The sequence below is a fragment of the Lates calcarifer genome, linkage group LG16_LG22 (genome assembly GCF_001640805.2).
Source record: "Lates calcarifer isolate ASB-BC8 linkage group LG16_LG22, TLL_Latcal_v3, whole genome shotgun sequence".
Lineage (NCBI taxonomy): Eukaryota > Metazoa > Chordata > Actinopteri > Centropomidae > Lates > Lates calcarifer.
The window spans coordinates 1,351,560-1,369,629 of record NC_066848.1 but is presented as its reverse complement, the minus strand read 5'-3'; the positions used below and the strand labels follow the sequence as shown (position 1 = coordinate 1,369,629).

Here is an 18,070-nt window from a genome sequence, read left to right as displayed (position 1 = left end):
GCTGAGGTTTTCACAGTCATTCTTATGGCATGCAGCGGAGCTGAACTCTGCCTGAGCCCTCTCCCATGTATCAGAGCTTTCATTATAGCCGGGTTTTCAGCCAACTGCTCAGCACAGCCTACAATAACTGAAGGCCAGGCCTGGCTGTGTAATCACTCTGGCCTTTGGCTGCAGGAGTCCCGACAGATGTTTCAAGCTGCAGACACATAGGGTTGGGTTAATTATAGCACTTCCCTATACATGTATATCCACTGGGGCTGAGCTGCAGCCCAGTTATTTTAGGCACGCCGGCCAGTTGCAGCGAGACAGATCATGACCAAGAGAGACTGGTTGTCGGCCAGGAAGCCGAGCCTCTTTAGGGCGGGGCGGTGCACCCCACCTCTGCTATCGCCATCTATCTTCAGTGGGGGTTTAGAGTGTCTTTATTATGACTGGGACTGGGTGGAACACAAATAATTAAAACAGTCAAAGGGTGTGAATAAAGACAAAAACATGTATGTGGTCACTGTTTGTAACAGCCTGTAGAATTTTCTTTTAATTTTCAAGAATCAAATCAACTCGAGATACTTTTCTTCCTAATTTTCTCCGTCTCGCCTTCAGCATCCACATTTCCATTACCTGTAAATGATAGCTCGTCACCCCTGCTCCTCACGGCAGCCATGTCTTCTCCGTTTCCTTGTTTAATGTTGTTGCTCGGAGCAGTGGAGTTTTCTCCGCAGAGTTTTAGCTGAGAGTGACGGTCTCCTACTGTTGGAAGGATTCGATAACCTTTCATTTTGTGGCCACGCTATAACAAGGTTAGCATCCACCCCTGCCCACTCATGCACCGAGGCGTCGCCATGGAGACTGAGCTCTCATTTCTTGTCTCCCGGCTTAGTGGTCAAACTCATTTCACTGGTGGACGGGGAGAGGATACCTGCCTCGATCGCCCTGCGTGATGCCTTACAGCAGCGATTTAGAAAATGTGAGAGCGCGCACACGACGACAGATAACGACAGATTTCACCGTTTTGTTCTCAACACAGCCGACACCGCACACTAACAGATTCACCACCAACAACCAGAGTCTGGACTCTCGACAGCTCCACATCTGACCACTGTAAAGTGAAACAAAGATGGCGGACGAAGAGCAGGGTAAAATCACTCTTAACTAGACATGAGACCATATGAAAACTTCATGTCTCGATTATCCTGGCGATGAAAATATTCTTTAAACTCTCTTAAGAACACACTGAAATCACGTTACATTACATTTAGGTGAGAAATAGATATTTTTATCGCATCACTAATAAAAAAACAATCGAAAAATCTTTAGGTAATTATAAATCATGAGGTCCTCCTGCAAATATAAAGGAAAATAAATAAAAATAGCAACTTTATACCTCTACCCTTTATACTTTCTTTAGCGGGGGATAAAACAGGCGAGCCGAGCCTTCAGCTGTGGTGACGGATTAGTATTTTGGAGATTTGCAGCTCCCCCTTGTGGCGATTCAAAATAAATCAATACAGGACTTTGTTGTAAGTCACTGATGAGGATATTCACGATTATCCTGATGATGGAACTTCACTAGAATCAACTTATTGTCCCAGCCCTACTCTTAACACACCTCACACCACAGGAAAATCTGGCAAGATAATTTTAAGAACCATCAGATAATCTTGTTTTTGAGTCATAATCTGGAAGGAAATAAGAGTTTGTGGGAGATGATAAACTAAACTCTACCTCTCGTTCCCAGGTGGAGGTGAAGCCGTACGTCCTGGACGACCAGATGTGTGATGAGTGCCAGGGGGCGCGCTGCGGGGGGAAGTTCGCCCCCTTCTTCTGTGCCAACGTCACCTGCCTGCAGTACTACTGCGAGTACTGCTGGGCGAGCATCCACTCGCGAGCCGGCCGAGAGTTTCACAAGCCACTGGTGAAGGAAGGAGGCGACCGCCCTCGACACGTGTCCTTCCGCTGGAGCTGAGGGCGGGGGGGTCACGAGTCAGCCCTGCCCCGGTGAACCCACACCTGACCCCTTCAAAAAAAACAAAAAAACAAACAAAAACAAAAACAACAACCTCCCGCACCCCTGCTCTCCTACAGCCCGGGACAGCACTGCAACAACCCCCCTCCTCACACCCACACACAGCCCCACCTGCTCCACCCTGCTCCCCACAAACACCTCATGAAAAAAAAAAGCAAAAAGGATGCCATCAAACACGTGGGACTTTCCTCATACCACACGGCTCTGAACTCATTGTCTAAGTGTTCCCCTCTGATGAAGCTTTGTGGGGGAAATGAAAAGCGAAAGTCTATCAGCTTAAAAATTTGCACTTTGGCACAAAATCTCACTCAACACACACACACACACACACACACACACACACACACACACACACACACAGAGGATGGTATGTTCGACACCTGGCTACTTTCAGTTCCCCGCTCTGTTGACTGGGTGGTGTGGTACGTCCTGTTGGACCCCCCCTTACTGAGACAGAGGTGGGACCATACAAATATTTAAAAAAAGTATATATTTTTTGTTTTGTACCTATCTATACATATATAGATAATTTAAATTTTATGTAAAAGGAGCATGCACTTATTTTCAAAAGCTGTAGTTATATTGCCCCTAGTAAAAAAAATTACCAAAGGCAAATTAATGCATAGAGAAAAGCAAAATAGGTGGCATAAGATGTAGCAAGATTTAACATCTATCCCGTAGTGTGGGCCCGTATCGCCCCGAGTAAAAATAACACGGCTATATTCGCTCTCAATTTTGACTCTGAAAATATTAATACCTCATACGCGCGATCAGATTAGTTTGCTTTTCGATTTCTAGGTCTTTATTTTTATAACAACATTATTTTTTAGTGTTATGTAAATGTAATGCTGCAATAGCTTTGCTGCTAAGTCCGTGGTATAAACAGATACCATACGTACTTTATTCAGGCTAGGGTGTAAAATAATAAATAACAGATAGAGAAGCACCTGGTGTTTTAGAACGACGAGCTATCACAGGGGGAGGGGGCGCCCCTAAGACAACGATGGCTACCTTTGTGGGGGTCGGGGTGGGTCGCCCCTAACTGCATGTTTATTTCAATCAGGTTGCTGCATGCAATACACTTTTCAGTATCATGTCTACTATTCGATTCTGCCCATGTTTGCACAAATACACTATAGACGTACGTTCGTTCGACTCGCACGAAAACTGGACAGAAACAGGGAAGAGCGGTGAGAGGAATCACAGAGCTGAAGGTTCCTGCACAAACAGGCGGTGAACACATCCAGACAACGGGGGAAAAAAAACTATCTTAATAATCACAAATCAAGTTAAATGTAGGATTACCATTTAAAACTGTCTATGATAGGTGAAGTACTTTTTTGCAGTGATTGTTGATATAATTGTGCAATTTTTTATACCGTATGTAGTTAGGTCTGAGTATGCCTAGAACTGTGATTCGCTTTAACTGTCGTTAATGTCCGACATAGAAGTCCTGTGAAACTTCATAACTAGTGTATGCACACTGTATATATGTTCTCTTGTACACACACTTGCACCAGTATACACAGAAGCCTCTCGACACACACACAGACACACACATGGACGGCTGTCTTTCCTACGCACACAAACAGGCCTACAAACACCGAGTCTGATCTGAAGAGAAGACGCAACAATGTGAGCTTAAACTGAGAACTGAGGTCTTTTTATTTTTTATTTTTTAATTATTATTATTCTTCTTATTATTATTTGTTCCACCGTCGACAAAAAGCGCACGTTTACGTCCCAGAATGCAACCAAAGAGCTCACATGTTCGACTTTTAACAGACCACCTGACACACGGAGCGAAGCGGCCGCCCCGCAGAGGAGGCTGCGCCGCTCGTTCGGCCTCCTGCAGAGGAGCTGACGGTGCAGCGGTGCGGTCGGTTAGACCAGGAAAGAGGGCAGTTTGCGAAGAAGCAATGGGGGGGGGGGTTAAAATGAAATATTGAAGCTACTGGAGACTTGAGGTTGATAAACTGAGCTCTGCACATGCTCTCACTACATGGCTGGGGGTGGGTGGGTGAGGGTGGGGTGGCCTGAATGTGCAGGATGGGGGAGGGAGGGTAACCATATTTATCCAGATTTTTTTGTTTCCTGCAAAGCTTGAAGTAATGGACCTGCTTAAAAAAGATGGTGGACATATATATTTTTTTGTTTTTATCAAAAAGGTTATGGTGCGCAGTTCAAACAGGATTGGGTGGGGGTGGGGGTGAGGGTGAAGGTGGGGGGGTGGTAGTTATGAATGCATAGAAACTTAAAGTATTGGCTGCTGAAGACAGGGCGGCTCTGGTTTGGGTGGGGGGCAAGTTACACTGGTTTTAGCAGTTTTGTGGACAATCTGAACCGGATCCTGCATCAGTGCAAGTTAATCTGTGTCCTCCCGCCCCTCCCTCACCCCTCCCTCACCCCTCTTTTTTTTTTTTTTTCGTCAGTGAGTTGTGATTGTCCCGTGCTGGCGCCCCGCGGTCCCTCCCCCCTTTTTCTCATTTTAGTCGCAAACTGTTTTTTTGCTTTAGGATAGATGTTTTTGTTTGTTTCTTGTCCAAGAAAAAAACTAATTGAAACTAAGCAGAAGATACTTTTTTTACTGATAGAAAAAAAAATACACGAGGCTAACCATGAGTAATAATAATAAGTATCCCTATGAAAGTGAATCCTGGGTGTTTTTGTGACATTTCTTTCCCCACCCAGACAGGTTTTCTATGTTGGTTCCTTCTCTATGATAGATATTTGTTATGCACTACTCTTTGTATCTGAACAGTTTTCGACAGTCAGCAGTTCTTTTTGTTAAAAGACAAAAAAAGACGATAAAGCGTGCTTTCTGACTGACAAGATCTTTTGCAATACCTCAATTTTGAAATATATTAGGAGAGAAACTGATATTTTCTAAGTAAGTTTATTCAGATGAAAAAGTATATATTAATTTAATTCTTCAAGAGAAATGATTTAACAGATGGTTGATTTTTGTTAATTTTTATCATGCTTATTTGCTTTTATTTTAAGAATTTATTTTTTTGAAAAAGACAACAACTGAAGGAGCTAGAGCTTTATAACTAATATAATGTTGTAGTTAGTGAGAGTACAGTCTACTTTATTACAGCGGAGGTGAGGGTGAGTGTCCCATTGGTCAAATTGGACGAAACATCGGAGAAGAGAAGAGCTCTTTAGAATAAAAAATCAATAAAAAATCAGGTGCTCAGAGAGAAAACTGAACATATTTCCCACGTTTTTGTATATTTATAATCAATCATTTACTATGCTTACCAGAGTTGTGAAAGAGATCTTCTGTTCATTATTTTTTTAAAGAGAAGTTTTTTATGTTTCCTAAACGTCTGTGCTCCCTTTTGTTTTGTAAAAAAAGAAAAAACAGCAACCCTGATTTGTCGTTGGGAGAAAACTAAACTTGTGAGAGTCACTGAACAGCTGGAGGTAGAGAGAAGAAGAAGACGAAGAAGAAGAAGAAGAATGTTATTTTTAACACAAAAACAGACACAAGTGTTTTCACCTGTAACTTGACCGAAATCCCCCAAGGTGCATCAATTGACTGGTGGCCTTCTATTCACACAAGACTTGAATTAGTCCCATTTTTTAAGGTTAAGAACCTTGACTCTTTGTTGTAATGTGCAATACTGTTTGTACTGTTTGTAGAAAAGAAGAAAACAAGAAAAAGAGGCATAAATCTTTATTGCAGAATTATTTTCATTGCAAGCATTGTGATTCACTAAAATCATTTTCTACTGTGTATTTACCTACTCTACCTGCTAGTACCTTCCAGTAGTAATGTAGCCTTTGTACTGAGAAATTTTCATTATTTTTAGAAAGTTTTGCTAAAAAAGAAAAGAATTTAAACATATTTACATATTTTCATTTTTATTTCATATTTTTTCTTTACAGACTTATTTCTCAACCATTAATAGTTATTTCTGGGGGAGACTTTCATATCTGGTCAATGTCATTAATATTATTTTGTATTTTTACTTGGAATAAATTAATTTTATGATGCTAATTCTTTAAAAGTTTATTTTTTTCGTTTGTTCACGTTTTCATTTTTTTGAAGCTGAAAAAAAAAAACGACTTTGTAATATTGTTACTAAAGTGTCTCAGTTCTTGAAATGCTAAAGCTTTATGTGTTAACTGGCTGATGTCGCTTACATTCGTGTGAAAATCATCTACGGAGATTTAAAAAAAAGAAAAAAGAAAAAACTACTCACAAACAACAGATTTGGTGGTTGGTGATGTTTAAGTGATTCGCAATGTAAACAAATGAATGGGCAATAAAATAAAAATGGCAGAATGGAGCATACACGCAGTATGTCGTCATGTAATTGTGGAAGACGGACAACACCACTGACCATTTACATTGCTTCTGCTACTTCAATACTACTACTTCTACTACTACTACTATTACCACTTACTCTACAATAATTCATCCTCACTTTGTGCAGTGGAGAGCAACACTTCCTCTCATGTGAAATATTCAACAGCACCTCCTAAAGAAAACAGCCATGTCACATGTCCTCCTCTTTCCAGTTGATTCAGAGTGCACCAGTGTGATTGTATTTAGGTATGAATGTAAATATAGAGATGCACTGTATAATATACAGCTTGGGGGAGAGCATGTATGAATCTTAATTATGCACAGTAGGAAATGGTATAAAGTTTTTTTACTTTGTTTTTTTGTTTGTTTTTGTTTGCCCTCCTAATCATCAGCCTTAACTTATCGTTTTGGGAAATATGCTAATTCGCTACAACTTGTAGTTTTTGCACTTTGACTTTTTGTACGGAATAAAAATGCGATATAATAAAATACGGTCGTTAGTGAGGGTGCTAGCTATGGCTTCATATTTAACAGAAATCAGAGTGGTATCCATCCTCTGTCATGATCAATAGCTCTACTGTGATATCTGTTCATTCTGTATGAAGCTACAGCTAGCAGCTGGTTAGCTTAGCTTAGCGTAGCCTAGCTTAGCATAAACACTGGAAACAGGGACAAAAAGAGCAAGTACCACGCATTACACTTAGGAGTAAGATATAAAAGATTTTGTGAACTTTGGACGCTGCCACGCTAGCTGTTTCCTAGCTTTATGCTAAGCTACACTAACTGGCTAAGCTAGGGCATGAGAGTGGTGTTGATCTTCTCCTTTAACTCCCAGTAAGTCAGCAAATGTGCAGAATTCCCGAACTAACACAAGTTTACAGGCTGAAGCTCCTGTGTTCTTTAAATGTTTTTTTCTTTCTCTGATAGTCTTCATCCAAAAGACTCCAGTGCTCATGTGAGAATGTTATTTCTGGCTGGCCTTTTCTACCAGTTTATACAGCTGATGCTAATACCCCCCCCCCTTCAACTAGTCCCACACTTTTCTCTCTCCCATGCTCAGTATTATTCACCACCATACCACCAAGTATTTGTCTATCTCCTGGCCTTTTATTTTTCCTTTTAAAGTTTGTTTTCTTTCACTTAACAAAAGAATTTATACCTGAACTATAAAACAAAAGTGTATGTGCAATCGAAAAAGATCATGATTTGGATGATGGCAACCATTTTATATATTCCTCTCTATAGATATACGTATGTATTTCATGTAACTAGACTTGGATAGTATACTGTATATTCACTTCTGCTTCATGGGCGTTCTCTGGGTAGGTAAACACTGTAGGTCTCGTCATGTTGTAATCTCAAAATAGATGAAAAAAAAAAGATTTGGTAATGTGCTTTTTTTTTTTTTTTTTTAACAAACATCCCACTACTTTTGAAATGTACTTTTTTTTTATGATGAACGCATCTGTGCTTTTATTTTCTAGGGTTTTATTTCCTGACTTGAACACTGGTTCTATTTTGGCGAGGCTTTAGAGATTGTTGACTTGGACCTATGGTTTTTTGCAGTATAACTGTGATTTGAAAACATGGAGCTCAATGCTGCTAATGCTTACTACTGCTTCAGAGTTTGTAGTTCCCACCTTAATTTTTCCTTTTTCTGTACTAATAAGCAAATCTTATTAAACGTAGTTGTATGACGCTGTGAAACCTTGTGGTCTTTTGCATGGCATCCCTTCCCGCCTCTGTCCTTTCATATACCAGAGAGCTGACCAGTACTAACTCTGCATTACGCCCTTAGCAACTTAACTGCCCTTATATTCACTCAACTGTCCTTTCTACCCTATGGATTCAGATCATGAGGCAGGAATGAAACAATAATTCACATCAGTAAACCATCCCAAGCCACCCTGTTCACTCAAACCACTAGATGCTAATTTTGTGGGCTAACCCTATAGATAAGCATAAGCAAAATGTGTTTTATACATTAATATATTAATACAATAACAATATATTATCACAGTAGTTATGGCTGGTTTGTGCTATTAGCTACCAAAGAACGTACATCTCTGTGGTAAGTAGGACTACATTGTTTGGAATGTGAATAGCATAAGGACATAATGCTAATCCATGGAGACCAGGAAGTGATTCTCTACATGGGATGGACGATCACATGCTCTCAAAATGCCCACTGTTTGTGTCGTTTACTGTTGCTCATTATGATCAAACTTAGAGTCCTACCAAAAGTTGTTGTTTATATGGAGAAAAATGCAAGTAATCAATTAAAAAATGGCCTCTGGCCTTCACCTGGAGGAGCGGAGTTGGATAATGCTCATGTACGCAGGTAACATATCTTATGTGGCTATATATATGTAGCTAACTGTTTACTTTATAACGTTATTGTTTTTTCTTTGCTGTGTTGGAGTAACTGTAACTGCACAACAATACTTATTATCCAATGATGGCCATTGACCAGTTGTTTTTCAGGGTTCAACTGTGTCATATAGGGTATTTATGTGTGTTTGCCCAATCATGCATAACTGTGCTTTATTTCATTAACAGCATGTGTGACACCTACAAATGTATGGTCACAACTGTTATGTTATTTTATGTTGTTATCTGTTTTAGTTTTAGTTGTTATGCTAATTGTACTGAGGCTGTGTGAGGCTCTTGCTTTAGACAGACAACAAGCTAGCATCTCCTGTCTCTAGTTTTCCTGCGCAAAACAGGTCAGTAGTAAATATTATATTATCACAGTTTGTTGTGGAAAATAGTGGGTTTGGATCACAACTTTGAATTTTCCCACCCACTGCAGAGGAGTTTTGCTAGCTTCTGTGTAAACAATGTAACAAGATGGCAGCCTAACTGTTGTTTACATGATTATTGTAACTGTACCAGCTACCTTTTATTGCATTAGTTTAATTGATGTTTGAGGGAAATACAGAAATTTGTGGTGACATTATTCACATTTGCATTTTTGGTGATAATATATACTTGACACATTCATTTAATATTGTGTGTTTGTCTCAGTGACCAATAGATGGCAGTATAGAGCACAAAGGCATTAGTTTTGAATAGAGAAAAGAATTGTTTTTCTGTAAATTAAGGTGACATTTTTAGTGTAGTCAAGGAATATTTTTTATGTAGTGGTTCTGTGAGGGTTGTTAGCAGGGACATACAACCAGAAACACAAAGCTTCCAGTCTCTGGTAATTTTAATTTCTGTACACAACCACTCTTTTTTACTCAAACTGAAATTTAAATCTCTACTATCATACTGACAAATAAGAATGGGAGTGATTCTGACTCCTTAATGATTACATCGCCAGCTGTAGCAGAAATACTGTGAAAACACATTGACTCATATTAAAAGTCAATTAAAAGGAAAATTTCTCTGTCTTTGTTTCGGAAAGACATAAAGAAATAAAAAATAAAAAAATCAGTCTGAACATTAAATGAACCAAGTGTCCAATCAGAAGCGGTTGCTAGGTGGAATAGAATCAGTCGACCAATCAGCGTTTTGTTTGCCGACGTTGGCAGCGTCTGCCGTCACTGGTAGTGACGCACTGTGAGAAGCGGAGAGGAGAGCGGAGCAGCAGACAAACAAAGACGGAGAAATTTGTGAAAATATGGAGAAAACCCGGCGTTTGAGGCGTCGTAACGTCGCTTTGCTTTGTTAGCACTGTCAGAAACTTCAAGACCGAACAAGTGTGGGTGCCAAAACGAGCTTTGGAGCGGTTTTTGTCGAACAGGAGCGAGCACACCTGCGGAACGAAGGTAGGCTAACGAGCTAACTAATTAGCGGCTACCGTTAGCTGTAGCCTTAGCCGTAGCCTTAGCCGTAGCATTAGCCTTATCCTTAGCCTTCTCTAATGATAATGTTTGGTCGTAGTCACTGTTTGTGTGTCTGTAGCTAAAGCGTGTATGATATGACATGAGGTGTGGGTTTGATTGTTTGTGGTATTTTTGCAGTTTGTGTCTTTGCGGCCTTTTTGCATCATTTGTGGTCGTTCTTGTGTGTCTTTGTTGGAATGTTTCTGGTCGGTTTAAGTCTTTCTGGCGCTTGTTAATATTTCATTGTGTTCGTTTTGTGTTATTCTGCGGCTCAGTTTTTTGGTCTGTTTTTATTTTGTGTCCGTAGCTGGCAGTTTCACATCTATCCACTCTCAGCTTTGAGTCTCTTGTGGTCGACTTTGTCTTTTTGTCCGGATATAATTCAGGTGAAGAGTCATTGTGCCTGTGTGTGGTAGTAATCTTTTGTGTATATTAGTGATCAGTCATTTGATTGTAGTGACTTGTTAGTTGATTGAGCACAGTTTGGTGTTAAACAGGCTTGTAAACTATTTTAACTCGGTCATTACATTAAAACTCTAAAGGCTCAGTGTCATGTCTCCTGAACTCTCTAAGCTTTGTTGGTTTGACGTTTGTATTATTATTTGTATTTATTAGTTTCTCAAATGTTGTACTTAGTTTTTTGTTGATTTCCGGGGTTTGTTGCAGGTAAAGACTCCCTGGGCCTGGTAGTGATCTGTCCATAGCCACACACTGATCCCCTGATGTGTGTATTATTGTTGAGTTATTTGTTTGTGGTGATGGATACTTGACTGAGCACAGTTTCCTGTTAAATACAGACTTGAAAACTAGATTTTAATTCCCTGTATGAGGCAGATTACTGTCAGAAATCATAACGTTCAGATTAAAATGTAGAAACTGATTTTCTCTCTGAGGCTAATGAATTCATAGCTTAATTAAAAAGATTGTCCGGATTGTGTCAAAGTTTTAGTGCTGAGTTTTCAGTGTCCCGTTCTCCTTCACTGTTTAGGTTTAGGTGGTGATAAGATTCTGTTACTATTTATCATTAGTCAGTTTAATAAATGCTGTGCTTGTGTTTTCCAGGTCTTTCCTTGTTGAGCTGCTGCAGCCTGGAGGGAAACACCAGCTCTCACCTCACACACCAAACAGGTCTGTGTCCTCAACATTATCCAGTCTGAAACACCTCTAATCTCAGGGAAAACAACAATCAACACTAAATTACTGTCCTATGTCAAACATAACTCTTAAATTCTAGCATTTGATCTGTAATCAGCAAATATTTGGCAATTTTGGTAAAGTTCCCAACTGTCTGTCAGTAAGTAAAATGGATAAAATATCTTTAGCTCCCTTCAACCTTTACTTAAGTATGATTACAGTATTATCTGGAATGTAGCACTAAGTGTTGGGGTTTCATCAATTCAAAAATAAAAGTAGTTGTTGTCAGTCAGCTTCACTGGCTCACTGATCATCTCATTAAATGACTAATGGAAGATTTAAGTAAACTAATACTAAACTAATTAGAACATGGTTTGATTTGATTTGTAGCCTTTAAACTTTATTCACAGTAAACTAAACTAAGACAAAACAACACATTAATTAACTGTGTTAATGAGACAAAGAGTGTGTTGGTTCCTTTACACCTCCTGGAAATTGAAATAAAGGACAATAAAGAATAATTAAAGACTGAACTTTAAGCTTTAAAACCTGCTGTTTGTTAGAAATATCAGTTGTTTCTGTCTGTGGATGGAACAAATGCTGTAGTAGTAACAAAACCAGAGTGTCCACTGTTACAGGTTCAAATTTATTCTGTAGTTCAGATGGATTCATGATTACTTCAGTAAGACAGACGTATTTTTAATGTCTCAGCTTTAACATGGATGTTTTTTTTTCTGTCTGAGCCAAAGCAAACACTGCAGCTGTAAATAACTGACCATTTTCCTTTGTATCTTTCTTTTATTTCCAGGTGTCACCACTTGGTCCATGAGTGCAGAGTCTCCTCAAACAGTAAACCAGTTCTCTGAGAGCAGAAGAGAAACCTCCAGGTAATTTACTAACATCATCACATTAACTTCTACCTGTAGTTTAGAATTTGTCAAAAAAGACTCAAGTCATTAATTTCTAAGAAGATAAATGTTTTTATTCTCAGTTATGTCTTTTTAATTACATGTTGTGTTTTTCAGGTGAATTCACAGAAACAACTGGATCCACTGAAGGTGAAGGTAGGAAAATGTTTTCATTACAGTTCACTGTCCTTAGTCCTTTTTGATAGTTAATTACAGTGTTTTAGTCGGAGAGCTGCTGCTACAGTCTCACTGAAAAGTCATCAGAAACGTTTTTAAACGACTGACATGTTTGAGTTTGTTACTTTTTCTAATGATTCCAGTCTCAGCAGAGACCAGGACTGTGTCTGTCTGAAGCTTCCAACTGATCAATACAAGATCTCAGTAGAAAAGTTTAACTCTGACATTTGACTGATAGAAATAATACTAATATAATAATCTGCTAGAATAATCTTATTACATGTAATCTGTAATGTTAGTAATATCAGAATAATTAATGATAAATAATATAAGAATAATCTGATATAATGTCAAGTAATCTATGAGTAATATATAGTGACTGAAGTAATATATATTAGAGCTAATAATCCCATAATATATACTAATTAATGTAAATCTGTAATAAGTAATTTAATGTATTAATAATTTAATGAGAAATAATTTGTAATGTTAAATGTAATGTTGTAAATAATCTCTTAATATTTAAAGTAATAGAAGAAGTACTTTTTTAATTATATTAGAAGTAAATGAAGCTTCAGACAGACACAGTGGTGGTTTCTACTGAGACTAGAATCATTAGAAAAAGTCAAACATGTCAGTAGTTTAGAAAGTATCTGATGAATTGGTTTGAGTGAGACTGTAGCAGCAGAACTCCTACACTGTAATTAACCATCAAAAACGACTGAGGACAGTTTAGAGGAGGAGGAGATTTATTGATGAGTGATTAACATGATGTGTCTCTGCAGGTGGAGGAGAAGAAGATGGAGGCAGCTGAAGGTCTGGACCTGAAGAGGAGGAAAGAAAACACCACAGATGAAGCTGTTCAGACAACAACAATACACCCCTCCTGCAGGATGATGCTCCCCAACCCAACCCCTTCCCTCCCCTCCCCTCCCTCTTCCCCCTCCCAACCCTTCCCTCCCCTCCCCCTCCCTCTTCCCCTCCCACCCCCCCCCCCCAGTGTTTGACCACTAGGAGGCGCTGTGTTCTGTTCTCTCACCAACACTTTACTGTAGCTGTGAGCACATTTCCTCAGACTGATGTTTGTGTGTAACATCTGTAACAACATTTAACTGCTCATGATATAAGTATTCATGAAACATTAGTATCATGAGCAGTTAAATGTTGTTACAGATGTTACACTCAAACATCAGTCTGAGGAAATGTGCTCACAGCTACAGTAAAGTGTTGGTGAGAGAACAGAACACAGCGCCTCCTAGTGGTCAAACATCTGTCATTATCTTTGCTGCAGTTTGTTAAATGTTGTCTGGAACAAAATCATTAAAGTTTTTTTTTTTTTTTAATTTTGAGTCAAATTTTTCTATTTAAATTAATGTCACATATTCTCTATTTGAAGCTGCTACATTAAATATGCAGAATTAAAAAACACATTGTTATTCTGTATTACATGTTACTTTTGACAATTAACACGAGTAAAACATTTCATTCATATAAAGGCTTAATTTTTTATATTTAACTTTTTTAAATTTATACTTTTTAAAGCGTGCAATTTCAACCTTTTAAAATACTCTTGAAGTGTATGAAATTTTTTACAGTGTACATTTAATAGGCGTTATATTTTTAAATCTTATTTTCACATTTTATATAGTATTATCTTTTAGAGTGTATATACTTTACAAGATATTTTTATAAGGTATAAGCATAACGTTTTACAGTGCATTCATGAACTGCATAAACATTTTAATAAATTTAATTTTGAAATTACTCCCACTTTTTACAGTGTTTACATTTGCCTATTTAGGTTATTCTTTATAGTGTATTACTTTAATTTTTTTATGTATGGTGATATTCAGACATAAGCTTTAAACAACATATTAACTTATTTTTTATAGTGGGTAAACTAACGTTCTAATTTCTTACAGTGTATAGGCTTAACATTTCACAGTAAAAATTTACCACATTTTACTATTAACAATAAACAAGCTTACTTTTTACAGCGTGCATACTTAATTTTTTTACAGTAATTACATTTAAAGCTTTAACAATTATTTTTCACGTTTATTTTTTACAGCATATAAAGTTACTTTTGAATCTTAAATTCCTTTAAGGCACTTAAATTTACTTTTTACAGCGCATAATCTCACTACTTTTTAAAGTGTACAGATTTAGCTTTTAGATTTACCTTAGGAAATGTATAGACATTTTTTGTAGCGTATAGCCTTAACATTTACTTTACCTGAAGCTTTTAGGATTAGTTTAACGTTTTTTGCAGCTACATTGTGGAAAAACACTAATTAGTAATAATTGAAACTGATGAAGTCAAAGCAGTTTTAACTTGATGTTTGTTCCAGACGACAGGTTTTAAAGAGTCAAACTGCAGCTGAGATAATGACTGAAAACAATAAACTTACACTGACCTGGAAATCTTCATGTCTCTTCTCTCTGTCGTTTGATGGGTGAAGTTTGAGTCTGTGGAGAAAAATCACAAACAACAAACATTAATATAAAACTGCAACTGTTTACACCTTCAAAATAAAAGCAGAGGGTTCTGGGTACTGAAGTTCTAACTGTAAGTAAAAGACTCACTGGACTAACTGGTCCTGGACCAATCAGACAGGACAACAGAAATGAAATAAAATAAACTTCTGACCATTAACAGTGATTCATTTGAGTTTTTCTGTCTATAAACACTTGCTTAGCTCATCATCGCTCTACAGCACAACACTGAGCTGTACCTGGAGGAGAGGAAGTAAACATGGCTCCTGTTTGGTGTAACATCATCTCCCTGGTTGATGAGGCAGAATCCATCGTCTCCAGCTCACAGGCTCAGATTAACTCATCTGTCTCTGCAGCGTGGGAACTAAAATTCACACAGAAAACAACATGTCAACATCACACTGTATACGTCAAACATCTTTGTTAGCATGTTTATAAAGAGGTGTAATATACCTTTATCTTACAAACTGGTCACAGCTGACAGTCCCATCAGGTGAGGTCCTATCAGGTGAGGCTGTGTGGTCAGCTGGGATTCAGTCAGAGAAAGCCTTCCAATCAGAAGGAGTCCTCGTGCTGCAGACCCATCAGCTTCTCATCCTCTGTCTGCATCCACAGCTGGAAACAAAAAGCAGAACATGACGTGGTTAGTTCATATTTCAGCTTTGGAGTGCGTCAGTATAGTAAACGTTATTATAGTTCAGAGGTTTAAATATTGACTATCTTAACCCCTGTGGTTAACTCTCCCCCTGTCTGACCCACACCTTCTATCTACACCTGATGTTGAGCCTTGTCATCTCACCTCTGTCTGATCCTAATTCAAAGTAAACACCTTCTCCTGACTGTGGTGAACCTGTGTGCCTCTGGTTAGCATAAGGCCTTAATCAGGCTCTTAAACTGAATGCAGAGGGTCAGTCTGTAGAGACAGTGTGTGCAGCTCTTTGTCAATATCAAATCCTGGATGCAGCCTGGCTTTGATCTGCCTGGACCTGAGAAGAGGTTAGCTCTGTCATGAATTTTTCATTATTAATTCATTTATTTTTACACTGGATAATTATAACAAGCTTACAACAATCCAAGGACAGAAAATTAGTATTTGTAAGTGTGAGATATTGTATGTTGATGTTTTTCTTTTTTTTTTTAAACCAACAGAGCCAAATATTTGCTTCGACTCAGAGCTTCTCTGATGTAAAAATGTAGTAGTTTTCTTTGTCATATAATGGAACATTACATACTGTAGATTGGACAAAACAAGATGTCTGAAGATCAACATGAGCTCTGGATACTGCCGTTATAACTGGGACTGTTATTTTCATAAACATAATCAGATATTCATATGGTCATATTATAATAATAAATTCATTAAATACCAAGGTGTAACCTGGGATTTAAACAGTAACACTGTCCCTGACATTAATAATTCAGCTCATTAACACAGTTTTGTTCAGACTGGATAATGTTGAGGACACAGACCTGTTTGGTGTGTGAGGTGAGAGCTGGTGTTTCCCTCCAGGCTGCAGCAGCTCAACAAGGAAAGACCTGGAAAACACAAGCACAGCATTTATTAAACTGACTAATGACAAATAGTAACAGAATCTTATCACCATTTAAACCTAAACAGTGAAGGAGAACGGGACACTGAAAACTCAGCACTAAAACTTTGACTCAATCCGGACAATCTTTTTAATTAAGCTATGAGTTCATTAGCCTCAGAGAGAAAATCAGTTTCTACATTTTAATCTGAACGTTATGATTTCTGACAGTAATCTGCCTCATACAGGGAATTAAAATCTAGTTTTCAAGTCTGTATTTAACAGGAAACTGTGCTCAGTCAAGTATCCATCACCACAAACAAATAACTCAACAATAATACACACATCAGGGGATCAGTGTGTGGCTATGGACAGATCACTACCAGGCCCAGGGAGTCTTTACCTGCAACAAACCCCGGAAATCAACAAAAGACTGACCGAGACTAAAACAACCAGGAACGGACACAAACTACAAAGTCACAGAAAAACAAAGATAAAAACACACTCTTACACAGACGATAGAAATGACTTAAAAGCGACCACAGAGATGTAATCAAAAGAGAAAGCTAATGCTAACGCTCGCCGCTAATTTGTTAGCTCATTAGCCTTACCTTAGCCGCAGGTGTGTTCGGCGTCCAGCCTGTGTTCGACAAAAACAGCTCCAAATCTTGTTTTAAGATCCCAGTTTTTTCGGCAAAGTAGTTTCTCGCAGTGCTAACAAACCAACGCGACGAAGCGGCGACCAAAAGGTCGTTTTTTACTCCATATTTTCACTCGTTTTTCCGACTTTGTTTCTCCGCCGCTCTCCTGTCCCCTCCGCACATTCACGGTCAATGACGACACACGCCACCCAACCGCACCCAACACCGGCAGGCAAACGCTGATTGGTCGACTGATTCTACTCTGCCTAGCAACCGCCTCTGATTGGTGGAAATCACTCTAATCAACGGGGAGGTTGTTCGAGGATGCTAACCAATGGAAAAAGTGCAGACTGAAAAGCGCTCAGAGACGTCCAATCACAATCTAAGATACTGGCTAGTGGCTACGCTTATTAACGCAAACTTAAGAGATTCTATTTTATATAGTAAAGTATTCTGAATTATTCACTCTATCATGTCAAAATGCATAAAAACTCATTCTCTGACCTACAGTTCTTAGAACTAGTATAGTTTTTTTTATAGGAAACCATGAATTAATGCAAAGATTATAATAAAGTTAATGACCTTTTAAAACTTTTTTACCTTACTTTTTAAACTTAAATTTTGTAGTTCATTTTCTAGTTTTTAAGTTCACTTCTGGAGCTTCATACAAGCCTCCTCGCCCTGAAATATTTTATTTTGAAAAACAATCTGTCTAAATTTATCCTTAAAAATTCATAGAATAGGGATTTCATAAACTTGGACTGGAAACCCCCCATTTTTAAATTTCTCTCTGACACTGTGAAGAATAAATAAAGTTTTGTGGTGATTACAGTGATGTATTCCATTTTCACCACTATTTGCTTCCATAAAGTTTAAAAGTTGATATTTAAAGTTTAATCTTGACCCCAAATTCACCCTAAGGTCCACTGCGGTGACTGTAAAAAAAGCAGTAATGATGTGACTATATTTCATGTCCATTGTAATCAGTATTATTATTCATGATGTACAACCACA

General features: G+C 38.2%; 1 protein-coding gene and 2 long non-coding RNA genes across 13 annotated transcripts in view; 2 read left to right on the top strand and 1 right to left on the bottom strand.

The window, feature by feature from the left end:
• cpeb3 (cytoplasmic polyadenylation element binding protein 3) overlaps positions 1-7,754 on the top strand; it is a 44,169-nt gene extending 36,415 nt beyond the window's left edge. For all 10 annotated transcript variants that reach the window (XM_018681072.2, XM_018681070.2, XM_018681071.2 and 7 more), the window contains one exon: positions 1,736-7,754. In XM_018681072.2, the coding sequence (XP_018536588.1) occupies positions 1,736-1,963 (228 nt within the window). In that variant the 3' untranslated portion in view covers positions 1,964-7,754. The remainder of the gene's footprint in view (positions 1-1,735) is intronic.
• Positions 7,755-8,985: 1,231 nt separating this feature from the next.
• LOC108886296 (uncharacterized) lies at positions 8,986-13,276 on the top strand. Its single transcript, XR_001961417.2, has 5 exons — positions 8,986-10,114; positions 11,234-11,299; positions 12,114-12,192; positions 12,331-12,369; positions 13,176-13,276. It is a non-coding gene; the product is annotated as an uncharacterized LOC108886296 (long non-coding RNA).
• On the bottom strand, positions 13,089-17,269 carry LOC108886295 (uncharacterized). Of its 2 annotated transcripts, XR_001961414.2 has the most exons (7): positions 17,027-17,269; positions 16,357-16,422; positions 15,686-15,872; positions 15,340-15,501; positions 15,126-15,250; positions 14,808-14,859; positions 13,089-13,214 (listed from the first exon to the last, which is right to left on the bottom strand). It is a non-coding gene; the product is annotated as an uncharacterized LOC108886295 (long non-coding RNA). The 2 variants fall into 2 exon arrangements; XR_001961416.2 differs by lacking the exon at positions 15,686-15,872 and having other exon boundaries at positions 17,027-17,264.
• Positions 17,270-18,070: the final 801 nt, after the last annotated feature.